Source organism: Coenobita brevimanus, chromosome 27 (genome assembly GCF_032717465.1).
Source record: "Coenobita brevimanus isolate Jiangsu-jjx chromosome 27, ASM3271746v2, whole genome shotgun sequence".
Taxonomy (NCBI): domain Eukaryota; kingdom Metazoa; phylum Arthropoda; class Malacostraca; order Decapoda; family Coenobitidae; genus Coenobita; species Coenobita brevimanus.
This window is the reverse complement of record NC_136980.1, coordinates 16,134,863-16,162,658: the sequence shown is the minus strand read 5'-3', so window position 1 is coordinate 16,162,658 and position 27,796 is coordinate 16,134,863. Positions and strand designations below refer to the sequence as shown.

Here is a 27,796-nt window from a genome sequence, read left to right as displayed (position 1 = left end):
GGTGAATTGCTGACAACTAACTGACTGGCTACTTCGTAATCTGTCGTCAGCTTTTCCTCAATGTAACTTGCAAGATCATTTCCCATTCCCAGGCTCGCATAGAGCTGTCTATCTATCTATTTATCTATCTATCTATTATGATTTGTAATTATAATATGGACTCATAACATATGCTCGGTCCACGCAGCTGAAGGACCTCCGACAGCAATTATCATTGACACATGCTAATCTATTAGTACATAATATTGATTATAATAGTGTATACATATAATATTTATAGTAAATAGTGATTATTCAGTAATATTACATTTCAAACAAGTTGTATACATATTTGAATAAATGTATTGAAAGTAAATTATTTAACTGTAATACAGCATGTACTTGGGTTATTGTAGTGAAAGCATACATGCAAGAAAAAAAAAAGTTTAAAATTAAGATTATGGTAAGAGTTATTAATATTTCATTTAAAGATAATGGTACTGGTATGCCATACATGGGTCATTCTTCTTTGTATTTTTATATATATATATATATATATATATATATATATATATATATATATATATATATATATATATATATATAATTAATAGTATATACAAAATATGTACACTTCATTCACGGGGGTTAACTTTGATGTTAACTCTCCCCCCACTAAATAATGACTCCAAATTAGCAATTCTTGCATGCATTCTGTGCATTGCGAACAGCAGTACTGCAACTACAATGCAGACGATTATAAAGACAGTAGATGCTGGGCTATACACATAATATGGGTTGAACATACTCAAACTCAAATCTTCCCAGGGCTTCATTGTTTCATTGATCAGTTGCATAGTTTCAAACTTAGGTGAAGTCAACTTAATACTTGTGCTCATGTTTAAGTTCATATCAGGCAGTGGGTGGAAATGTTTGTGTATGATTGAGAATGGCGTAGTGATTGATGGTGGATAAAGTAGACATGGCTGGTGTAAATACCGCACAGTAGTCTGGTGCTATGTATAATCCTGATGCTGATGTATGAGATGGTGGTATATCTGGACAGACTATGTAAACTGATGTGTTATGAGGGAAATAAAAAAAACTGTGAGTGTCCAATGCGTTGATGGTGTACAAGTTTATCTGGAGCAAAAGTGAAGTTGCAATGATGATGAATATTGTCATTTCTGATGATAGCCATTTCACAAGGGACTGTATCAGTAGGCTGAAACGTGAAAATGTACGCAGGACAAAGATGAACAGCATGTAAGGGTGTGCGGCACTTTCGTTCAATTGTTGATTCCCTCGCGAAAGTGACAGTGTCCCGTCTCTTGGAGACCATGATGAGTTTGGTGTCTGTGTTGATGTTGATGATGACCAAAGTGTTGTTATTTTTATAGGGGAAGGGATGTATTTGGTATACTGTGAACAGGTCTTCAGCGATGAATGGTACATGAACTACTACTGATGTTGGTGTGAGTGTTGCTTCTAAATATGGGTAATATTGCATGAATTCCCTACTGTGGAACAACGGCTTCAATTTATGTTTATGTATGCCTTGACTAACTATCTGATGTAGCTCATGAACTGGGAGTAAGTCAGTTGTGATCTTGCCATCACCAGCATTCGAAATTCCTTGTATAAGTGCCCTGAAACGATCTCTAGTGTTCTCTAATTGTAGTAGAATCGTGTCAATATGTTCTGTGATGATGGAGAAGTGTTGGAAAAGTGTAAAGTTTCCCTCCATTTCATTTATTTTATCTACACTCTCGAGAGCTATGTTTTCTGCTTTTTTCAGATTTTTCACAATTGTCTTAATTGCTGAGTTCTGTCCTGTGATGAATTTATCTTGGTATGTTAGTACCTGAGCTATCTTATTAAATTTGTTGTTTATTTCTTTAAGGTCATCCTCTGTAGCCAATCCAAAGATGTTTCCAAGAACTGCGCCACCCAGGTCGAACAAAACCACGCTTTTGGCGAGTACGTGTGATGTTGTTCCTGTCGCTCAGTACCTCCGTTCCATAAGATGGGATATCTTGGATCATGATGAGCATAGTTGGCTTTGCCTGTTCTAGTTTCCATTTCGCTAACTTTACCATTTCATTCACTTCCTTGGTGTTATGTGCTTGTGAAACATAATTTCCTATCATGAAGTCCAGAGTTCGCATCGGCGTCGCAAGTCTGTCTAGATGAGTAGGTAATTCATACAAGTAATCTAGACTTATTTCAAAACTCATGACGTCCTTAACGATTGTAGTCGTGGCCGTTGGAGCTATGAGGCATCCTTGTCGTACTATGTGTTGGGGGTCTAAGTGCGCATATCCTCTTGCTATGTAGAGGAGAATCCATAGCATAAGTCCCTTCATCGTAACCTACCAAAAAAAAAAATCTATTAATTTCCTAAGATGGTCATCCTGTGGTCGATGATAGTGATGATGTGCGTTACGGTTGATTGTTATTTCATTTATAGAAGGAGTTTAAATCGATATTTAATTCTCGTAAATGATGTACTGTAGATTTGATTGGAACAGTTGCACCTATGTTCGATTGTTTGGTATACGACCTTAATTTCTTTTTGTAATCATTGTTGTTTTTTTGCTTGGTTTCTTGAGGTACGTTCGCCTGTTCGGTTGTATCCGAGGCTGAATAATTATTGGATAATTCCCTTGAAACTCGTTTTAAATGGTCAATATGAACTTGTTTCTCCTCGCCACTTGAAAGTGACATAATTAAACCTTTGTTTGCTTTTATGTTAATTACTCTGTATGGGCCCTTAAATTTTGGGGATAATTTATTGTCTATCGTATGAATGACACCATAAACAATGTCTCCTAAGCTGATAGGTGAATCTCTTGCCTTCTTGTTAAATGCCTCCGTCATTTCTTCCTTGGACATCGTTAATTGTTTTTTGACTCTTTTGTGAATGTCCTGGAATTCACGTAAACGGAGTTTAATCATCGTAATTGTACATAGGCATGCTGTCACCTTCTAGGAGCTCATATGGTAATTTTTTATCTGTGTCATATATAATGAAATGTGGTGTGTCACCTATGGATTTATTTATAGATCCATTAATTGAGGCTTCTACTCTGGGAATCCAATCATCCCAGCTTGCATAATTTTCACTGAGAATGTGTCGTAGCACATCTAATACTTTTTTTATTTTGTCTCTCTACCAACCCATTCGATGCTGGGTGATAGGCCAAAACGTTAACCTTTTTGATGTTGTATTGTTTACATATTTCTTGTAAGATCTCAGAATTAAATTCTCCTCCATTATCACTTATTAGTACCTTTGGGGTAGTAAAGTGACATATTACATTATCTGTTATTGCCTTTGCTACTGTCTCTGCTGTTTTATCTTTAATTGGAGCTAAAATGACATAACGGGAAAAATGATCTGTTGCTACGAATAAGTATAGGTTATTATTGTATGATAATGGCATCTTGAGTAAATCAACAGCGACAACGTCCCATGGTTGATGTGGTACAGGGTAATTACCCATCGGTGCAGGTGTGATTGGGTATCCTTTGTGTTTCGCACATGATTCGCATTTGTCTATATGATTGTTTATATCTTTTCTTAATGAAGGCCAGTAATATAACAGCTGGGCTTGGATGAATGACTTATCCTTTCCAGGATGTCCTGCATGTGGGCTGTCGTGTATCAATCGTAATACTTGGGGTATCATGTCATTAGGTACTACCAACTGGTTAGTATTTCTTTGGCGTTTTGGTTGTTTAGAGTTAATTTTGTATAATGTATTATTGACCACTGTGAATTGTTCAAGTGGGACATGCAGTTTGGGTAATTGTATGTCATCTCCACTTTCTTACTTGTATATAACTTTAGACCATATTGGGTCAAGTCTTTGTGCCTTTGCGATATCATCGTGGTTTGGGATATTTCTTTTGAGATCTAATGCCGCGACCTGAATTGTGTTCGGGTTCCTAGATAATGCATCAGCTACTATGTTCATTTTACCTTGTATATAATGAATTTGTACATTGTAGTTTTCAACTGTACGTTTCCATCTTGCTCTCCTCCCAGAAAGGAGTTTTTCTTTAAACATACCCACCAGTGGTTTATGGTCGTAACCATATACCAAATCTTGAAACTTTTGTAATGCAAAAATCCCTGCAAGTGCCTCTAAGTCTGTAGTGCAATAATTTTTCTCTGCACCTCTTGTTTGTCTGCTGGCAAATGCAATTGGTTGATTCTTTCCTCTTTTATCTTCCTGCATCAGTACAGCCCCTAATCCTTTAACTGATGCGTCTGTACAAATAAGAAATGATTTTGTGTAATCTGGATATGCTAAACAAGGTGCATTTGTTAGTTTAATTTGTAGATTGTTAAATGCCCTTTTTTGTTCTTCTTCCCATTGGAATACAGCATCTTTTTTGAGTAGTTGGAATAGAGGAAAGGCTATATGAGAGAACTGTGGTACGAATGACCTATAGTACCCAGCCAGACCTAAAAATTGTCTAACTTCATCAGTCGTAGTGGGTTCAGGAAAATCTCTCACTGCCTGTATTTTGTCATCAGTGGTGTGAATACTATCAGAACTTAATTTGTGGCCTAAGAAATTTATTTCCTTAAAGCAAAATTTGCATTTAGAAAGTTTAATTTTTAAACCAGCATCACTAAACTTTTTTAAGAGTAAGTCTAATTTCCTGAGATGATCCTTAATATTCTTCGTTGCGATTATAATATCGTCAAGATAAACAAATAATCCTTGTCCTAAAATTCCGGACAATACGTAATTCATAAGACACTGGAATGTGCCTGGGGCTGTCCTCAGTCCCATTGGCATTCTTGTATATTGATAATGGTCTCTGTCTGTTGAAAAGGCAGTGTATTTACGTGACTCCTTTGATACCGGAATTTGATAATAGCCGTTTAGGAGATCGATGGTCGAGAATATATTATTCTCAGGACCAATATTCTGTAGAAAAACGCTTAGCAATGGCATGAGAAATCTGTCTGGGATTGTGTGAGTATTTAGTTTACGGTAATCTACTACTGCACGCATTTCTCCATTTCGTTTGGGAACGAAGAATAAGGGGGCATTCCACGGGGAGACTGAAGGCTCAATAATTCCAAGTTTTAACATTTCATCGACATACTGATTTGCAAGTGTACGTTGGGAGTGTGGTATGCGGTAAGCTGGTACAAAAATTGGTGGTGTTTCTGGGTGCACGTTAATCATGTGATTAATCAAGTTAGTACACCTTAATTGTTCTCCGGGCAATGCTACAGTGTCCCTGTGTGTTTCCAGCAGGGTTAACAAATCACTTTCTTCATCAAATTCACCTGAGTGAATTAAATTCTCTTTTTTTCTTTCTCTATCCGTAGATTTTATCTCACTTGTCACTCCAGCTATAACTATTTCCTTCACAGGGGCGGGACATTTTTCAATATTAACTATGCAAGTTCCCTTTTGCAACTGAACTTCCCCATTCATGTGATTAATTATGAATATCTGAGTTTGCCCTTCGTCGTTCGTATGACATAATGCGTTTTCTACTGACAATCCCTTTACTTCGCATAATTCTTCTAAGACAAGAACAGTACTATTCCGTAATTTGCTCTTTATGGTAACCTTCATGTATGAATTAGGTGGTATAACTAAATCATTGGTGAGATGGGCTGGAAAAATTGATAAATCAGTACTGTTATCTGGGTCACTAATTCTGGAGGATGGGGTTGGTGGTGGGAGTGGATCTATACACTCATCTGTTTGTGTATGTTTGTTTAGGCCTTTAATATTACCAATTCTTTCTGGCTCACTTCTACCAATCGGTGAGGGCTCTGAAGTTATTTCCTCTATGAATTCATTGTCAAAGTCCATTCCATTCATTTGTGGGAGTATGGTTATGTTCTCAGCTCTCATGGATCTTAAGCCCAGTAACATGAGCTTTAATTGCTAAGTTTTCAACGATATAGAAAAATGCAGAGAATGGTCTTGTAGTCTTTGTGAAACTGATATTTAATCTTATCATACCTTTCACTGTAATCTCTTGTCCATCTACTGTGTATAAATCTAAATCAGCTTCATCCAGAAAAGTTACTTTCTTTTTATTTTTAACCCGCCCCGTCCCGACCACTTTCTCACCAATGGTACCCCCCAATCCCGACCATTTTTGGACCCAAATTTTTTTTGCTAAAATTTTCGCTTTTGGTCAGAAACAATGGTCAGTCACAAAGAAATTGTTCCCCGGGGTCCATAATTGCCCTAAACAGGTATGCCTTGGTCACACCTGGCACCGTGTTCTCTGTAGGTGGTCTGAGCCTCTAACGTTTTCTATGGTATTATAAGTCTGGGAAACCAATGGAAGTAAGTAGATATGTATTTATTACAAGCATAAAACCATGTGATAAAAGAGTAAATTGGATTTTATACAAAAATAGAGCTGAAATAAGCATTGTAGCATCTTGCGAAACGAGCAAAATCGGGCAGACTGGTCACGATGAATCGCTAACATTCGAAAATCATGATACATATCATTTTTTTTACTTAAATAATACTTCTACAATAACATTTTACCATTTTACATTTTATTGAACTGTTTTTACGTATTCACGGGCCTTTCGATAACATTTAGCGTAATGTTAGCGCTTATTTACGTAGTGAGTGAACTCGCTGTGACTGTTGTTTCAACTCGTATTGTGTTTTTTCTATTTACATAATACTTTCCTAATAACATTATACACTTTTCAACTTTATAGAACTGTTTTGAGATAATTTCAGGCCTTACATAAATATTTAGAGTAATAATAGCGCATAATAACACACACGGTGAAGTCGCTATGACTACTATTTCAACTTACAACCTATTTTTGTACTTATATAATAATTCTCCACTAACATTGCACATGTTTACACTTGATATAATTGATATCACATAATTTCAGACCTTACAATTCAACTGAGCGTCATATTAGAGCGTACTTACACAGTGAGTGTTATCGCGATATCATTTGTTTCATCTTACACTAGTATTCAACTTATAAATTACCTTACTACTAACATTACAACAAATTCCACTTTATATAATTCCTATCACATACTTACTGACCAGAATGTTCTACTGAGTGTAATATTTTCGCAGATTTGCACAGTGGGTGTACTCATGACATCAATTATTACAACTTACACTATTTTTCAACTTATACGTTTTATTCATGCTATCATTACACCCGTTTCCACTTTATATTCTTGCTATCACATATTTACTGACCAGAGTGTTATATTGAGCGTCATATTTTCGCAGATTTATACAGTGGGTGTAGTTTTCATATCACTTCGTTCAACTTACACTATTTCTCAACTTATACATTACTTTCCTGCAAACATTACACCCGTTTCAAGTTTATAGAAGACTTAGCACATACTGACTGGCCTTACCATTATACTGAGCGTCATATCGCCATCCCACACAGTTTCATTAGTGTAGGAAGTTATGGTACTCTCTGAAACATGGCTGAAGGCACAACGCAACATTGGTGGTGGTGGGGGAGGTGGAGAGCAGCACCTTTCATCACTCGCACTTCTCTTCCCTCTCCCTTTTCCTTTACCTTTTCCCTTCCCTTTCCTTCCTTTCCCCACATCCTGGGGCTGTGTGGAGGAAGTTTGGGAATATTGTATGGCGAAAGATGTGCTGGGGAGTGGCTCCCGCACTCCCACCACACCACTTTCGCCTTCCCCAGACAAAACACTAGGCCATACTTTATTTGCCTTCTCGCCCCACCTTCTGATCCTCGGGGTTGGGTGCAGGCTGGCCTTCCCTTGCTTTACGATACGTGACATACCGCTTTTTCCGGGGCAAAGGGACCTCCTCATCACTGCTTGTTATTTCCTCCTCAGGCTGCACATAATCTCAATCCACCACATCATCATCAAGTGGAGAATCACTATCTCCAGTGAAGGCATCCAGGCGGATTGTATTTCGTCATCTGAGAGACCTTTACGCGCCATGTCTGACCTGGGTCACTGCTAACAGGTGAGTGACCGAGACAAGGGCAAGCGCAGGTCACGCGGGGTCTGGGACACTGCCCGCCTGGTGGCAGGTAGGGGAGGCTTGGGTACGTGTGCGAATCGAAAATCTCGCGCGAATTTTGAAAATTGTGGAAATTATGAACCTTGCAATTGCAGGACGTTGAAGTACGTCAACGGGATTGGCAGTGACATAACGTGAGGACGTGGAAGTACGTCGACGGGACGCCGCGGGTTAAGAATTCTATTTAGTTCTTCATGTGTTATTAAGTTCACTGGAGAGCCTGTATCTAAAAATAAGGAATTGTTTTGATCCTCACATACAGCTGGTATCAAGATACACTCATTTCCCAACATGCCTCCTATGTGAAGTTTAGACTCGTTTTTCTTTACGTTTGTTCGTTTTTTGTCATGACTTGGTCTTCCCCCGATTTGAACATAGACACAATTTTTTCTACTGTTTTGCAATCACTGGTCCAGTGCCCTTGGTATCTATGATGCCTACAGTAAGGACCAAATCCTTGTGTCTTTTGTTTGTCCTCCTTTGCCTTGATAAAGCATTCATACCTTGTGTGTCCTGGTTTTGCACAATAATGACATAGAATGGACCTATCCCTTGACTGTGACCTACGATGTGATTTCCCATAAGAAGTGTTGTTTATGGCGCGAGACCTGCTCGGGCTGCACAAAAACTTATGAAGCTGCCTGTAGCAAGGCGTCTGTGAACGAGGCCTTGTCACGTTTGCTTGTTTGGTCTGCCTGCTTTCTGGTCGCGATCGATTTTGTTCTCTGTTTGGGGTCAGTGTAGATGTTTTCACAGCTGATACTGTCTCATGTACCCTCATTCTACCAGAATGTGCATGTGTGTCGACCATACCTGCTTTACTGCACTGCATCTCTACCTCGTCCATTAAGTCTAGCAAGCACATTCCTGGGGTGTACGCGATCGTCTTGGCGATCTTTTAAGGGTCCTATCAGGTAATTTACTCAAGGCAGCTACATAACCAATGATGTCCATGACGAGGTCTGGGGACATCTTTCCATCATCTGTTATCCAATTAGAATTTTCCAATGTAACTAACAATGTTCTTTTGATTGTGGAGACATCAGCAGTTATTTCACTGAGCACATGGTTTGTAGTGTGCTCCCTTACAAGATCTACAATTTTATGTAATTCTGGAATTATACCTGGCAAGAAGTTCATACCTCCAGAAAATTTCTTCAAAAATTCAGTTTTAAATTCATCATATGTCCTAGCCCTATGGAGCTTGTCGGAGTGAAGCAAATTGCTCGCTGGACATCTTTCCTGGCTTATGCAAGATGAAGAAATAGCAATTTTCTCTTGTTCATCTAGTATGTGGTGCTTGATGAACATTTGTTCGCACTGACTGACTAATGAAATGACATCAATGTGATCTTTGTCTGTGCCAGAGAATTTTGGGGCAGTTTTATCCTTGTGATACACAAACACTTGAGGTGTGGTTGTTAGATCAGCGGTATTTGTTTCTTGATTCATTTTTACTGTTTGCTCTGTTAATTCAACTTGGACGTGTTTATCGTTGTGTGAGGGAATGGTGGAATATGTACGACCGGACCGGTGAACCCTGTTAAGTATATTGGCATACGTGGGCAAGTCAGCGACAAAGTCCGCACTTGCTACGTCAGAGGGGATTTCCCACTCATCATCTGAAACTGTCGTATTTGTTTCTTGATCTTTAGTGTGTGGTGAGGTTTGTACAAGGGGTGGGTCGCCTTGGGGCTCTCTTAATTGTGAGTCTGTTGTTGTGGCAAATTGTGTGTCATCTGGTATTAACGTGGGTGGTGGCAAAAATATTCCTGTCATTAAGATATGGTGTTATGAAATACGCCTCTTGTTTATTTATGTCCTAACAAAATAGATGGGTAAATAAGTTGAAATAAATGATAGATAGTGAGTGTATAAGTGTATATATGGAAATAAGTAAAAAAAAGTTGAATATAGCTAATTTTAGCACTGAGAAGAAATGAGTAAGTATAATTTTACCCACTTGATACAGATCGTAGAGGTGTGTCGATACAAAAGTCGATCTCGGAAGAAAAATGCAGGTTTGATTGAAGATCTCTTGATAATTCTAGTGGTGTGTTGATGGACAATATTACTCAGGAAATTCCATGGCCTGGTGCTTGTGGTGGTTAACAGCTGTCCCAGGCAAACCTCAGCATAGAATTTCCAATTCAACTGTGAAAATAAATGAGTATGAGTAGGAGCTATGTGAATAATGAGTAATGAGTAGTGGGTGAGAGGTGCCTGGTGTCAGTCACACGTTGCTTGGCATGGCAGACTCGCGTTGTGATGTCATCTCAGCACATGGTGACGTCGGCTTCCCACACTGGTAGCTGTGGTGAGTAAATGAGTAGCGATGAGTAACTTGAGTGAAGATGAGTGAGTAAGATGAGTTGTGAATATGGACTTTGTATTTGCTTTGTCGTCTTGACCTCTTGACTCCTGCGTCAGCGTCGGGGGTTGGGTGGATGTAGCAGAGAGAGGAGGGTGAGGTCTGGTGGTTATGAGGTATGAGTCGTGTCTCACTCTTCGTTTGTTTGTTTTGTTTTTCTTTGTCGATGTTTTCTCGGTCCTTTTCTCTTGTGATTTACTCATTGTAGGATGAAGACTGCTGCTACTTGTAGGTGCGTGTAGAAGATTATACAGACGACTCGTAGAATTGTTACTTGTAGTTGATTGTAGATGGTTGTAGTTCGCTGGTTCGTCATAGAAGTTGCAAGATTGTTTGTATCAATATATTGTTAAACTACTTGCAAGGCGTCCTGTGACATCTTCACCTCTACATCAGCGTGATGGTCGGGGAGACGGAGGGGGCTGGTTGGAGAGAATACTATCAGGAGCTATTTGTGAGTTGTTGGTTGTGAGAGGTATTCTTGTTTTCAATCTTGATATTTTGTAGGAATTCAATGTTGATTCGTAGACGAGGTTTGTATGCGTTCGCTGCAACCAAATGTCATAAAAGACTTTGTAGTTACTTGTAGAGAAGTTATATATATTAGACTTGTGGACGAGCGGTTGTTATACTTGAATAGCTTTGTAAGTAGATAATCTTCTTTCCCATTTGCCATTCAATGACAAGGAGAGGTAAAGAATAGTATTGAACCATTTTTACTTGTCTTGGAAATATTAACAAGTCTCTCACACAGAGCGAAGTATAAAGTAGAGTCCCGGGAGCTATCTCCCTGTCTCGCTCTCTCTGTCTCTCTCTCAAGTTGCTAAGCCCTTCTCCCTGCGACCTGTCTGTTCTATGGCTAGCTTCCTTCTGAGCTCTCTTTCCTAAATTCTGGTGAAACAGGAGTCGTATCACGTGTGTTCCCTGTGATTGGAAAGTTCTAGAAGCCTGTGTGTGAGTATGTGTGTATGTGTGTGTATGGTCAACAAGGCTTTGTTCACCGGGTGAATTGCTGACAACTAACTGACTGGCTACTTCTTAATCTGTCGTCAGCTTTTCCTCAGTGTAACTTGCAAGATCATTTCCCATTCCCAGGCTCGCATAGAGCTGTCTATCTATCTATTTATCTATCTATCTATTATGATTTGCAATTATAATATGGACTCATAACAAAGTTTCATCTATCAAGAGTTCAAAGAGTTTCATCTTGTGTCTAGAGTTCATAGGAGTTTGGGTTATGGGCACAGCCCAGTTCATTGGGAATATTAGGTTGCCTTAATTCGAGGGAAAACCTAGGAACCCCCTCAACATACAGTCAACACGGTCTAGGGTGGAACAGTGACTTCAGGACCTGACAGGTGCTCGTCGGTTACTAGGTTGAGAGCTGGAAGCATAAGAATGAATGGATGCAAGTGTGTATGTAATTAGTTTGTAGACTGTATGTATGGGAAGCGCCCCTGGGACGATCCTGGCAGCAAGAGTATGGGTCAATCCGGGTGAGACAACCATGTTGCCGCCCAGGAAGGAGGTTGGCTGGGGCACATCCCCACTGAGTTTTGGGAGTTTACAGTGACAGAGAGGCGACCCCCTGGGGTACACAATTTGACTTGTGGACCGACAAGTGCCACTTATTGGAGGAAGAGTCAGGGAAATCTTTATCTCATTCTAGAGTTCCAAAAGGTAAAAGACATAAGTTCATAGAGAGGTTCACAGTCAAATTTTGGTCAGTCTTTTCCATCTGCACACACGTCCCTAGGAAATGTAGATGAATGAATCGAACGTTGACTTCTGATGTTAATTTTTTTTTTTTCCGGAGGAAGGACCCGTGTAGTGCCATATTTTAAAGTATAGTATAAGTTGGTATTGTAAGTGTAATTTTAAACTTAGGTATTGATATATAGTTCGTACAGTTCATGATTTAGCCGTTAAGTCCTAAATTTAAGTTTAATCTTCGTTGATATTTGTAATGCGAGCATGATTCTGTTATTGATAGTACTAAGTCAAGTATTGGTATGAATATGATTAACTTTTATCACATATGAACCAGCCGTTATTGACAAAGGCATGTAACCGCGGAAATTTTAGCAGGGATTAATAATCGTGAATGTCTTCCTTCATATACTGATCTAGAGATTTACATGCCGAAGTTAATAGTATTCCCTCTTTGAACTATGCAGTGGAGAATTAAGTTTTTTTTAGATATGATTGTTGATGGCAGTCATTTGTGAAGCGCGAAATTCATGTTATTGTCAACGTGTTGTCAGTCATGTAGACACATGAAACCGGCATGGAAATAAATGGTTTGGATTTGGTTTCGTTATAATTAAAGTTCCTGTATGCCTATTGCAAAAAAATTGTAAACATCCCAAGTCATTTTTCCTATATATGTCGAGTGCAAACGCATTCTTCGTATTCTTCTGGAGAGTTTAGTAGAAGCAATAATGTTACAAAGCAATCAGTTAAAGTTTTAGCCGATTTCAGAATACTGTAATGGATGAGTATAAAAAGGTTGGGGGGGACGCTAAACAATGAGATCGCCATTCCTCTCTCCATCATTCATAGGTTAATGCTCGAACTCTCATACCCGACCCCCGACCTTTCTCCCTCGTGTAATGAATGTCCTCATCTATGTTAGTGAGTTAAATTGGTGATATTTCCTCTGATCCGACTTGTTCTGAATAATGAGATCGCCGTTCCTCTCTCCATCGTTCACAGATCGTGCGTTCAAGACACTGCCTAATCTCTAACACTAAATCACACCCTCCCCTTTTTCTTAGTTCATGCAATCAAAGTGCTTATCGGCTGGTCCATTTGATTACGGTCCTTTTGATTACTGTCCATGTAATTACTGTATCTAGTCTGTATATGATTCTTGAGTTATTGTACAAGTTTAGTCTTAAGAGAATATCTTTGGTGGTAGATTTTAGGTTTCTTCCCGAAGAGTCCAACTGAGACCACGGGATTAATATATCCAGGTGTATCAGTATTCTTTAAGTATTAATTTCAAGTTGTAAAGATTTATAATTCTGTAGTTACATATTCTAATTATCTTTTGTTTGCTTTGTTTCATTCACAGTTCCAAGTGTAATCTGTCTTTCTGTTCTTAAAGCTTAGTAAATCTTAGGTTAAGTTATTTTGGGTTTAAATTTTGCTCTCCTCTCAGGAGTGACACAGACGAGATTGAGTGGCCTGCAAAGGGTACTAATATCTAAACTGATCACGTACTCTCAGATAAAATCACGCTACCCCATTTCCCATAATCCCTAAAATTCTCAACATCATGCTCCCCTCTCTCCCCATGATCTCTAAAATTCTGATTGTTACACTGGTGACTAATTGTCATTATTACACTAGTGACTCTAAATATCCCGCATTACACAGACACTAGAAAAACACATTTTAATCCATTCAGTCTGAGTATTCGTTTTTTCTTGCTACCTTCATACGAATTTATTGCAATTAGTTGAGAGTTTTATGTCAGTGTTGTATCTAACCTCACCACTTCATCTAGGCTGAATGATATCGCCTGGAGGTAGCAAATATAATAATATCGATACTCCATCGGATAAGTGATAATATAAAATCGGTGAGCACTTCGGCAACCTGAAGACGACAGGGAGACTAACAGTATGACAATGCGGTCTTGAGAGATCTTACTGACCAGCATAATTTTACACAACTACACACTGACTGGTTATCATAGACTTAGGCTGCCGTACAGTCAACAAAGGCGGTGTCGTCTCGTCAAACTGTTCATGTGCCCCGAGATTTAATTGCCATATTCTAAGTGACGTGCCAGGTTTTGTAGCACAACTCACATAGCGATTTATTTTGCATAATGACCATTTATTTTATCGTGTGTTATTTATAACATTTAATTCTCGACATAATTGTCAGTAACAAGCAAGAGGATACAGAGATATAATAAGCACAATGAATTACTAAGTAAGACGTCTTATGAATTCTTCCTAGCCACTTCATATGACGTTTATATATCAGTCAAGTGGGTGGTGGTGACCGTCATCCATTCATTTGCTGTAGTGCAGGGGCGTCATTTCAATTTTCCTTGGGAGGAGGGCATAGGCTATTTAGGAGGCCCCCCTACTCCCACCTCCCCACAGGGTGGGGTGGCAAGCGAGCATTTTGAAGCCACATGCAAAACTATCTTTAGAAAATTAAAGCAGTAAACAAATACAGATATATATACTGTGTATAATTATTTATTAAACCAATTACTTCCTGACACACACATACTGATGGACATTCTAGCATTGGCAGTATTTCTGTGTGAAGCTGAATATGTACAGTAATTTAAAGTGTATGGTAAAGTACATATCACTGCATTCTATGCAAATGGCCTTGGATAATTGACCAAACAGCAATTAAAATATTTGTATTGGTGAAAGCTTAAACTGACTTCATTCTTATAGCCTAATGAAAAGATAATGAATATAAATTTGAGAATTAAAAATTGCAAACTTGTCTATCAATCTATCTATTGCCAGACGCCTCAGTCCCGTACGGAGTGGTCACAAACAAATCGCCTCCACGTCGCCATGTCCCCCGCCATTTCACTGCCCTGCTCCCAACTCACACCCCCCTCTCTCATAAACCTCTCCACCCTATCCCTCCATCACATCCTCGGCCTCCCCCTCCCTCTCCCCCACCTCACTCACATACACTCTCCCTGTCAGTCTCTCACCCTCCATCCTCTCCACACGGCCAAACCACCTCAGTGTGTTCCTCCTAATGGTTCCTATCACATCCACATCCACACCACAAATCTCCTTTATATCCTCATTTGTCAGCTTGTCTCTCAATGTGACTCCACAGGCTCCTCTTAAATGACTCATTTCCACTGCTCTCACTGTTGACTTGTGTCCTTCCAACAACGTCCAAGCTTCACTTCCATACGTTGGAGTTGGTATCACAATACTGTCATGTAGTAACTTTGTCACTTTCGTGCTCACTTCCCTGATTCTTATCACTTCCTTCAAGGAACCAGCAACCTTTCTTCCTTGTTTTACCCTTTCAAGCACTTCATCCTCCAAACTTCCATCCTTACTCATCACACCATCCAAGTACTTAAACATACTCACATTTTCCATTTCCTCACCATCCAACCTCACTGTACATTCACTGACTTCACCTCTCTCAAAGACCATCACTTTACTCTTCCCTGCATTCACCTTTAGATTCCGTTTCTTACACACTCTCCCAAATTCATCCACCAAGCCTTGCAGCTCCCCTTCGTCTTCACTAAACAAGACAGTATCATCTGCAAACAACAGTACAGGGAGTTTCCAAACACTATCCTCTCTAACCAGGGCCACTCCAACATCCACTGCCATACCTTGTACCTCTTTTATTACCCCATCCATGTACAACTGAACAGCCATGGAGACATGACACATCCCTGTTTCAACCCAACCTTCAAAGAGAAAAATTCACTCAGTTCACCATTCACACGCACATCAGCCTTAGCACCATCATACATACTCTTCACAGCATCCAAGAACTTCCCATCTACTCCATATATTCTTAATACTTTCCACAGTCCTTGTCTATCCACCCTGTCATATGCTTTCTCCAAATCCATGAATGTCGCATATAACTTCTTTCCCTTCTCTATAAACTTTTCCACTAAAGATCTAAGAATGAATATCTGATCGACACAGCCTCTCCCCTTCCTAAAGCCTCCCTGTTCTTCTCCAACTAATTCCTCTGTTATTTCCCTAACTCTGTCAATAAGTATCCTACCATACACTTTTCCTATTACACTAAGAAGACAAATGCCCCTATAATTACCACACACTTCTTTTTCCCCTTTTCCTTTATACAAGGGAATAATTATACTTGGCTTCCAATCCTCCGGGACTCTATCTTCCTCCCAGGCCAATCTGCACATCTTCCACATCCATTCTACTACTATCTCTCCCCCATGCTTCAGCATTTCAACACATTACATCAGTTCCTGGGGCTTTCCCCAATTTGACTTTCTTATTGCTTCCACAACTTCTATCCTACTGATTCCTTGCTGTCTTCTCACCTCCCTCCTTCTCCCAGCCATTCCCCAGCCACTTATACTCGCATTACTTCCATCCTGTATGTTCAACAATTCCTTAAAGTGTTGTCTCCATCTGCTCACTTTTTCTCCCTTCTCCACTAGTAATCTACCATTTTTATCTTTCACTTCCCTGCTAACTTCACTGCCACCCTGTCTTACTCTCTTCACCTCTTTCTAGAACATTTTCTTACAGTCCCTCCATTTTACACTCAAATTCCTTCCAAATTCCTCATCATCTCTCTTCTTACTCTCTCTTACTGATCTTTTCTCCTCTCTCTTTCTTTCTACATATAACTCTCTCTTCCGCCTCTCAACTTCTTCCACGCCCCTATTTCTCATCCATTCATTGTATGCTTTCTTCTTTTGTGCCACAGCCTGTCTCACCTCGTCATTCCACCATGCTGTTCCTTGCACCCCCTGTAACTGAATTAAAAATGGAAAGCTCTAAGCTTACTAGCCCCAAAAATACGTTGAACCATATAATGTGAAAAAGTAAGCTGTACACTAAGAGGCGGGAGAAATAAAATGATGGTTTTTAAATTTGGAAGAGGCCCAGGTATGAATAGTATATTAATTTCAGAATTCATTATATATAAGGAATTGAAAACTAAACTGCGTATATTTATTGCACTGAAAAATTAATAAACTACTGCAATATTGGATATCTCTGTGATCTCTGCTTTGCATAGTTGAAATGCCCTTTGTGGCCTACGTGCCATGGTGAATAATGCCATATCTGCTACTTAAAGCAGCTTTATACTCTACCAGTTCCAAGAGATTATTATAGTTACATGGAAAGATATCATACATTAATTTGAAAAGGTAAATGTGTTTATACGTACTTTACCAGCCCTTACAGAATGAACTCCACACAGTGTCTGCTGTGTGACTGGCTGGCCGTTGGTGTGTGGCGCCTATCGTGTCCAGATCACGTTACCAAGATATAAACAAAAAGATCGAACTTTTAACTGACTTCGAAACAAAATAAAACCATGCTTTCGTGTATAATTCTATGTTAATTTTATTTTTTGTAAAGCATACATGTCACAAGTGTATGTGACTTAGATTTTGTCATACAGATTTTGTATAAAAAAAAAAAAAAATGCTTACTTGGTTCTGATACGACCCTGCCGTCCCCCTGCCGCCCCCATTTTCCTCACTGTCCCCGGTATCTCACCATCCCCCTGGATATTTCCACCGCCCACTTTGGGAACCACTGATCTAAATGAACTCTTAAGACTCCTACCTACAGGTACATACTTCCTGAGATAAATAAAAGCTTTTAATGATAGCCAGAATACAATAAAAAAGGTAGCTCGATACTGAAGTTAACTGAACAGCGGGCTAGAAACATATTTACACTGACATCCTTTAATATACCTAGTAAATTATTGTGATTATTACACACACACACACACACACACACACACACACGCACACAAGATATATTTCACTCAAAACGTCCATTTATCTATAGGTCGACCCCCTAATCCCGCAAAGGGTGGCCGCAGACAAAACGCCTCCAAGTCGCTCTGTCACCCACCATTTGACTGCCCTCCCCCCAGCTCACCCCTCCTCCCTAATATACCTCTCAACTCCATCCCTCCACCTCATCCTCGGTCTTCCCCTCCCTCTCCCTCCCTCCACTTCACCTACATACATCCTCTTAGTCAGTCTTTCATTCTCCATTCTCTCCACATGTCCAAACCACCTCAGTGTATTTCTCCTAATCTTCTCAACCACATCCACATCCACCTCACAACATTCATTCACTTCATTCGTCAACCTGTCCTTCTATATCGTTCCACATGCTCCTCTCAAGTAACTCATTTCCACTGCTCTCACTCTCGACTTGTTCCCCTCTAGCAAGGTCCATGTCTCGCTTCCATACGTCAGGGTAGGGATCACAATACTATCATGCAGTGACTTTCTAACTTCCCTACTCATCTCCCTATTTCTCATCACTGCTTTCAGTGTACCAACAACCTTCCTTCCCTGCTGTACCCTTTCAAGCACTCCATCCCCCAAACTTCCAATCTTACTCATAACACTACCCAAGCACTTGAATGCACTCACATTCTCCATATCATCACCATCCAACCTCACTGTACATTCTGTGACATGATTCTTCTCAAACACCATAACTTTATTCTTGTTTACATTAACTTTCAGATTCCTCTTCCAAATTCATTCACCAAACATTGCAACTCCCATTTATCTTCACTCAACAATACAGTATCATCAGCAAACAGCAACACCGGAATCTTCCACATCTCACTCTCATTCATTAGACCCACCCCCCACATCCACTGCCCTTCCTCGCACCTCCTTTACAGCCCCATCCATGTATATATTAAACAGCCATGGAGACATCACACAACCCTGTTTCAGTCCCACACTGAGATCAAAGAACTCACTCAGCTCACCATCCACTCGCACCGTAGCCTTAACTCCTTCGTACATACTCTTCACAGCACTCAACTATTTCCTCTCCACTTCATGTATTCTCAGTACCTTTCATATACATTGCCTATCTACTCTGTCATATGCTTTCTTCAAGTCCATGAAGGCAGCATACACCTTTCCTTTCTCTAGACACTTCTCCATGAAACATCTTAGAATAAATATCTGATCTGCACACCCTTTTCCCTTCCTAAATCCTCCTTGTTCTTCTCCAGCTAGCTCCTCTGTTATATGCCTAACCCTATCACAGAGTATTCTACCATATATTTTTCCAGTCACACTAAGAAGGAATATACCCCTATGCTTACCACATATTCCTCTCTCCCCTTTTCCTTTGTATAAAGGAACAATTATACCTGATTTCCAGTCCTCTGGAACCCTTCCCTCTTCCTGAGCCAATCTACATAACTTCCATATCCACTCCACAACAATCTCGCCTCAAAACTTATTGAGGCTAAATACAAATAATTTTTGGTTTCACGGTGTTAACCTTACAGTATATTTTTTTAATCAACTGTAGTTGATTTGGAGTCCCCCTCAGAAAGCTTGGGGGGGCGAGCGCCCCTCTCTGCCCCCCCCCCCAAATGACGCCCCTGCTTCCTTGACCTTCATCATTCTATTTCTGTATCTGCCTTCCCCTTTTCCTATTTTTCCCATCCTTCCTCTCACATTTTATTAGTCTCCACATCACTTCAACAGGCTCTGTACTGAGTGGCCAGCCTAATAGTTTACTGTAACTCAGACAACCATTACAATGCTCTGGTGCCTACTATGGTGCCACTGTTAACTGGGAGGAGAGACCCAAAAGCCCAGTCCATCCAGGAACCAAAACTTTACTTTCTTCCCTGTGCCTCGCTGTGATGGGGCAGTTGCTTGCCTGTGGTTGATGAGTCTGTTCAGGCAGAGAGACTGGAGTTACAGTGCAAAAACAACTAGGCTGGGAGAGTGTGGGAGGGAGAGTGCGTGGGAGGAAGTGTTGGAAACAGTTGGTAACAAAACCAGTGTGGAGGTGCAGCGATTTTGTTTGAGTCTTCTGTATTATTATGATGACCAACAACATTACCCGGTCATCTGCCACCCATCCTCCCATCCAGCCATGGAATATACCATCCATCCTGCCTACTGCCCACCAACCCACCCCATCCATTCACCCACCCCTCCCTCCTTGTCAACAACATTCACTCACCTATTCACTCACAAACCCACTCACCGATCTGCCAACCAACCAATACATTCACTCCTCCAAAGTTCACCAGAAGGATGACTTGTAAGTTTAAACACACACACACACACACACACACACACACACACACACACACACACACACACACGAGTGGGATAGCATCTTTTATAGTATAGATAATACAGTATATACTGGTAGGCCTATTAGCTAAGGAACAGTAATGTATTTGACAAAAGTTATCCTTTACGTGTAAATGCTCATACTTCCCTGCAGAAGAGATGCTAAAGGCAGCATAGCTCTGTGTGGGGACAGCGGCACCATGCAGTGTTGCAGTATCCAGGGCCATGGTGCGGTTGAGAGGTACAACTCAGAAATCCTTCCGGATGCAGTGCAGGTGCATTTTCTTTTTCTGCAGGTGCAGTGCAGATTTAGCTGTATTTTCTCCTCTGTGGCACATGTACGCAATTTGTAGAGTTAGTTTGAATTAAAAAGAGTGCTGAATCACGCCATAGAACACGGTAAACATACGTGTGCTGTCGTTGTGTACCACTACATGTGTTCACTCGGTTCTTACCTATTCCCCTATTCTCCTAGTCACTGGCAGTCACCATGTTGCCTCGCCACACCTGTCAATGCTCCTGGGATTTCCTCCCCAGAAGCTGGCGGGGTTAATTGCCCATTTGATTCTTGTTAAAAAAAGATTAAACTCGCCAGCTAGGAGGGGTTAGCCTTACATTAGATCCTTACTAAGAAAAAGATTAAGCTGAATTAAACCCACCAGCTAACTATGGTGACCGAACGTACCCAATATAATATCAGATGCCTCCATTAGGTCAGCTCATTTCACAGTCACGCAGATGTTCACTGGTACTCGAACCTCTCACAGCAGGGCCTACCATTGTACCATACTGCTTGTTGTAAGTTATCACAAGTATTGAAACTACAGTTCCAATGCTGAGTGTTTATGTTGTCCAACGTATTAGAATCAGTAGAGCGCCATTCATGAAATGCCAAGGTGAGTGATAGTCTAGATATTTTTTTGCATATAAACATGAAATAAATTTTCGTCATTGTACCTTAACATTATAAGTGTATGAGAAGTTAGGGAACTGCACCATGGCAAGGGGAATATCGCATAAGGTCTGTGGGTCTGCAATGTCCCCCAAAACAGGAAGGTATGTCAGTCCTCTCATCAGCAGACAGACAAGCTTGTCCATGACTATGTGTCAAATCCATCACCTTTCCCAACAGTCTGAGCCCCTGAAGATAAGCAACATCATGCACCAAATTTCTCACCCACTGCCAAACGCATCTGCATGGCTGTTGAAGTATATGATCATTTCCGTGGTGATGCTTAGGACACGTCAGTGAATTAGTAATGTATCAGAAACTTTATACTCAGATATATTCCATTCCCTTCGCCAGAACACGAGATCCAACTCCCGGCATTCTCTAGGACTACAAGTAATGTTCTGTGGATCATGGCCACTAGTGCATATAGTGAAAGAAAAATAAAACTACCTGGAAACGTAGTGTCAGTTGGGACAAGCCTAAAGCCATCCTGTGTCGATGATATTTTACCCATGAATTCAAGCATAAATGTTAAGGATAAAGAGAAGAAGAAATGCAAACAACAAAAGCTATACCAGCATGGGTCGCTAACTTGCACAATCGTGTCAAAACTGCTAAATGAAATCCTTAAAAATATTACATAACCTCATTGTAATAAAATCATTGCAATCCTTTTCTTGTTTAAGTTTGTCCTTTGTGTACCATAGCCAAATATAGAAACATGTAAAATGGTGTTAAGTGTACTGTAGATGTTTGATCTCCATTGCTAGTATGTGAATCCAACAATTTACGCTTAAGTCACATGACTGAAGTACAAAATGTGGGATTCTATTCTGCGGGTGCAATGTGGGTGTGGTTCTATTTGTTCCAGATGCAATGTGGGTGTGGTTCCATGTGTTGCAGGTGCGGTGTGGGTGCAGACAAAGTCTTGCGGGTGAAGTGTAGGTGCGAGGCCTAGACAGCTAGAATTGTGCGGTTGTAATGCAGATGCGGTTCTAACATTTTGGTTGCAGTGCAGGTGCGGATCCAAATAACAGAACTGGACAGAACTCTGAAAAGCGGTAACTGCTTTCACATTAATGTTCTTAAATATTCTGCTTTGCTCTCAATTACAAGTTCACTTAGGTCACTATCGGCTTCGTTATTATAGCACTTACTGTGATATTTATACCATATCTGTCATCTCTATTGCCAAAAGATTCATTAATGTAGTCCCTATTACACTGAGAGGTTTGCATCATTTTGAGAAATTTGTGGGGGTTACTTAGTTGTCTGAAAAAAGTCAACAGTCTTCTGAGAGAAGTTTCCTCAATTTTTTTTTCTTTTTTAGCATCCCCTAGCTTGTTTTTTCGACATGTCAGTTAGATGTTCTCTCGGCTTTTATCTATACCAACCATATCCACAGCACAAACATTTTTATCCATTGTGCCATTTACTAATTCTCTTTTCTATTTATCTGTGTATTGCCAGATGTCTTAATCCCGGAAGGGGTGGCAACAAACAAATCTCCTCCATGTCGCCCTATCCCCCGCCATTTCACTGCTTTGTTCCCAGCTCATACCCCCTCTCTTTCATATACCTCTCCACTCCATCCCTCCATCTCATCCTTGGCCTCCCCCTCCCTCTCCCCCTCCCTCAACCTCTCTCACATACAGTCTCCTCATCAGTCTCTCATTCTCCATGCTCTCCACATGGCCAGCCACCTCAATGTGTTTCTCCTAACGCTTCCTATCACATCCATATCCACACCACAACACTCGTTCACTTTCTCATGTATCAGTCTGTTTCTCCATGTGACTCCACATGCTCCTCTCAAATAACTCATTTCCACTGCTCTCACTCTTGACTTCTGTCCCTCCAACAAGGGCCAAGCTTCGCATCCATACGTTAGAGTTGGTATCACAATACTGCCATGTAGTAACTTTTTCACTTTCATGCTCACTTCCCTGTTTCTTATCACTGCTTTCAAGGAACCAGTAACCTTTCTTCCTTGTACCCTTCAAGCACTTCACCCTCTAATACTCCATCCGTACTCATCACACTATCGAAGTAGTTAAAAACACTCACATTTTCCATTTCTTCCTCATCCAACCTCACTGTACATTCACTGGCTTCACTACTCTCGAAGACCATAACTTTACTCTTCCCTACATTCACCTGTAGTTTCCGTTTCTTACACACTCTCCCAGACTCATCCACCAAGCCTTGGAGTTCCCCTTCGTCTTCACTTAACAACACTGTATCATCTGCAAACAACAGAACAGGGAGTTTCCAAACATTGCCCTCTCTCATTAGGGCCGCTCCAACATCCACTGCCCTACCTTGTATCTGTTTTATAATCCCATCCATATACAGATTGAACATCCATGGAGACATGACACATCAATTGTTTCAATCCAACCTTCAGATAGAAAAATTCACTCAGTTCACTATCCACACACACTGCAGCCTTAGCACCCTCATACATAATATTCACGACATTCAGCAGATTCCCATCTACTTCATAAATTCTTAATACTTTCCACAATGCTTGTCTATCCACCCTGTCATATGCTTTCTCCAAGTTCATGAAGGCCGCATTCAACTTCATTCCCTTCTCTAGAAACTTTTCCACTAAAGATCTAAGAATGAATATCTGATCTACACAACCTCTTCCCTTCATAAACCCTCCTTGTTCTTCTCCAACTAATTCCTCTGTTATTTCCCTAACTCTGTCAATAAGTATCCTACCATATACTTATCCTATTACACTAAGAAGACAAATGCCCCTATGACTACCACATTCTTCTTTTTCCCCTTTTCCTTTGTACAAGAGAATAATTATACCTGACTTCCAATCCCCCGGGACTCTCCCTCCCTCCCAGGCCAATCTGCAAATCTTCCACATCTATTCTACTACTATCTCTCCCCCCTGCTTCAGCATTTCACCACACACTTCATCAGTTCCTGAGGCTTTCCCCATTTTAACTTTCTTCATTGCTTCCATAACTTCCATCCTATTGATTACTTCCTCTCATCTCACATTTCTCCGTCTCCCAGCCACTCCCCAGCCACTTATACTTGCATTACTTTCATTCTTGTGTTCAACAATTTTTTAAAGTGTTCTCTCCATTTGCTCACTTTTTCTCCCGTCTCCATTAGTAATAAAGCATTTTTGTCTTTCATTCCCCAGCTATATAACTTCTTTGGCGCCCTGTCTAATTTACTTTACCTCTTTCCAGAACATTATCCTACATTCCCTCCACTTTACACCTAAATTCCTTTCAAATTCCCCTCTCACCAATCTTTTCACCTCTCTCTTCCTCTCTTCATATAACTCTCTCTTCCGTTTCTCAACATTTTTAACACCCCTGTTTCTCATCCACTCACTATATGCATTCTTCTTTTGTGCCACAGCCTCTATCACCTCTTCATTCCACCATGCTGTTCCCTGCATCCCCTTTCGTCTTCTCTTCACCCCACACACCACCTCACATGCTGCACAGATTTCTTCTGTGAATATCTTGCTCACACTTTCCATGTCCCCTATCTTCTCCAATCCATATTTACCCAATCGCTCCTCCACTTCCCTCTTATATTCTGCCCTTTTTCCATCCTCTTGTAACCTTTCCATCCTCTTTGTATGAACTGCTTCTTCCTGTCCTTCCCTTCTATTCCTCAGTTTCAATTGGACCTTGATCATGACCACCACCAAAAGGTGGTCAGAAAGTCCACTCCCTCAACCTCTATATACTCTTGCATCCACTACACACCTCATCCTTTCATCCACACATACATAATCAATCATTGCCTTCTGTTCATTCAGTTCACCACCCACCCTTCTCATCACTCGCCACTTATACTTATGGATCATTTTGTGTCTGAAGAGGGTATTGGCTAACACCAACCACCTCCCGGTACAAATGTCCACTAAAGCACTGCCATTCTCATCCACCTCTGCAGGCAAATCCCACTCATCTTCACATTCTCTACTTTTCCATTTATATCTCCAATCAAAAACACTCTTTCATTTCTTTTAAACTTTTCCAAGCATGTTTCCACATTTGTCAAAACTCTTCTCTCACTCTGCTTGCATGATCTTGTGTTGGTGCATACATACACGCAATCAACTGCCCACATTTGTAGTCCAACTTTCAATCTTACCCACACAATCCTTGAGCCAGCTGATCCATACTCTAATATATTCTCCTTCCAGCTGTTACTCACAACAATACACACTCCTTCTTTTGCCCTCTCATTCTCACCCACTCCTGCGCATATACCCCATGTATACTCCCAATCTCTCACACTCTCACCTTGCCATTTAGTTTCACTTAATCCACATACATCCACTTTCGCATCCTCAAGCACCTGGACAATGTCCCTTTCTTTCACCTCATCATTTGCACCCTTTACATTCCATGTAGCTATCCATACCATGTCCTTTGTTCAGTCCTTGGTCATCATCCTTTGGTCAATCCTGGTCTAAGGCTCCTTGTTCGTATTTTTAGTTAGTTGTTTTCTGGGGAGGGGCACTAACCCTCTGCCAACCTACTTGTTGTCACGTAGGGAACACGTGTTCATTGGTTATGAGGCTACCACCCAGCATTGTAAATGATTTTATGGTTTACAGGAAATCATTGGCTTGCCACTTGATGTAAAGCTACCCTAAAAATAGAGTACCACTACCCTGAGTGGGTGTATGATGGTTATAGCCAACCAAGTAATTTTCCCTCTGGCCCACTCACAAGTGGTTTTCTTTCAGGTAAGAGGTAGGCTAACTCAAAGTATTTTCAATAATTTTTTCACCAGTATCCAATAAACAGTAATACTTATTGCATTACACTTGTAGAACTTATTATACAACCCTTGTATAGTAGCACTTGCTATAAACCACTTATAATATCCAACATTTCACTTACTTATAAAAACACACACTTGTGCATTCCTGTATTCTATTTACACTTTCCTACACATCTGCTCAGTATTCACGCTCGGAGTGATACTCGGAGAAACATTTAAGGCATAGAGAAACCTTGCACTCTGCACAGTAGTATGTCTCTTTTCATGCTGGGGGAAGGCGTTTGGTCGTGTGACAGATGTGGCACTGCCTGTAGGCCTGATGACCTGCTGTGGCACGGCCAATCCCTACCAGCCTGCGCTGCCGGAAATACTCAGCACAGCTTAGCCTGTCCACTGTAGCTGCTGTCCCCTGCCTAGCACCTGTCACCTGTGCAGTTGAGTATTCTTCAAGGAGTTCGCGAGCAAGCTCTCTCTCAAACTCTCATAGAGAGAGAGGTTTCCTGATGAGCTCCTTGAACAGTATGAAAATGTTCAGAACGGCGATGTCAAGAAAGTGTAAAAATGCCTTCTTGTATCACCTGCAGGACTTACGCAAGCAATCAGCCTCACCAATTTATATTTCCAATTTATCAACAAGCCGCATGTTGACATTGTAAGCGTTGACAGCACCGAGCTTTAACACGGGTTCCATGGTCTCGTAGTCTGTTTTTCCAGTTTCCACAAACACACCCTTATGTACTGTAAACAACATGGTAACCTGTCTCTTGTCATGCCAGAGAAGGGCTAACATGTTGCCACATTGCTTGATCAGAAGGGCTCCTTTCTCAGTATTTGCTGGAAATACAGGGAAATTCTTTCTGTTTGCCCTAACAGTTCCACAGGACCATGGTCAAGCAAATACTTGGTCATCACCAGGGCAGTGTAATAATTATTAATATACAGAATATGGTGCCTGTTGAAATACCTTTCCATGAGCACTTTCATGACTGATGCCAAGAAACTGTGAGGATCGCCACTACATATATCAACATCTGTTGCCAAATAAACTGTCACATCTAGCACATATCCAGTTTTGCAGTCACAAAGGACAAAGAATTTGAGGCCAAGATGGTGATGTTTCGATGGCACATACTGAATAAATGCCAGTCTGCCCCTGAATAACACCAGCAACTCGTCAATTACCACTTTCTGAAACAGACAAAAAACCCTGGCAAATGACTCCTTGAGCATTGTGAGGATTGATCTTATTTTCCACAACCTGTCATTCGGTGCAGGCCCATAATTTCTATTGAAATGAAGGAACCTTAGGATGGCCAGGTACCTGTCACGGCCATGTACGTACTGAAGACAGGTGTGCCCACGAGTTCATTAACCAACCAATAGTCATGGAGCACATGTTTTCTTGCGTGTGCCATCAACATTGTAAGAGCTAACTACACAAACTTCTCCCCCACCTCCACAGGCATCCAGTCACGCGTGTGATTGCTCTCGCTGGCAGCCACGTCCAGCCACCGCACGCACATGGCCTTGTGTAAGTTCATCTCCTCCACCAGGTGTTGCATGATAGCAATGGTGAAAATAGCCCTGAATATACTGCTCCCTTCTCGTCGAACACCAGCACAGACGGCCCCAAACCAGCTTCATCTCCCTACACAGAGGTATCGATTCTACCCACACATGGTAGAGCCGGCTGTCTGCCATGTGCAGGACGTTTCTTTTGCACTCATACAGCCCATGTGCATACCCATGGGCAGGGTGTGAGGGGGAAGGAGAGGTGTGGGATGTGGGGGAGTAAGCGGGTGATGCCTCACTTGACGTG

At 40.8% G+C, this 27,796-nt stretch overlaps 1 protein-coding gene across 1 annotated transcript in view; it reads right to left on the bottom strand.

Annotated features, from left to right (window-relative positions):
• The window catches only part of LOC145394473 ((3R)-3-hydroxyacyl-CoA dehydrogenase-like), a 97,767-nt gene extending 70,369 nt beyond the window's left edge, over positions 1-27,398 (bottom strand). Inside the window, exon 1 of the mRNA XM_080268327.1 lies at positions 27,299-27,398. Within this exon, the coding sequence (XP_080124453.1) occupies positions 27,299-27,398 (100 nt within the window). The remainder of the gene's footprint in view (positions 1-27,298) is intronic.
• Positions 27,399-27,796: the final 398 nt, after the last annotated feature.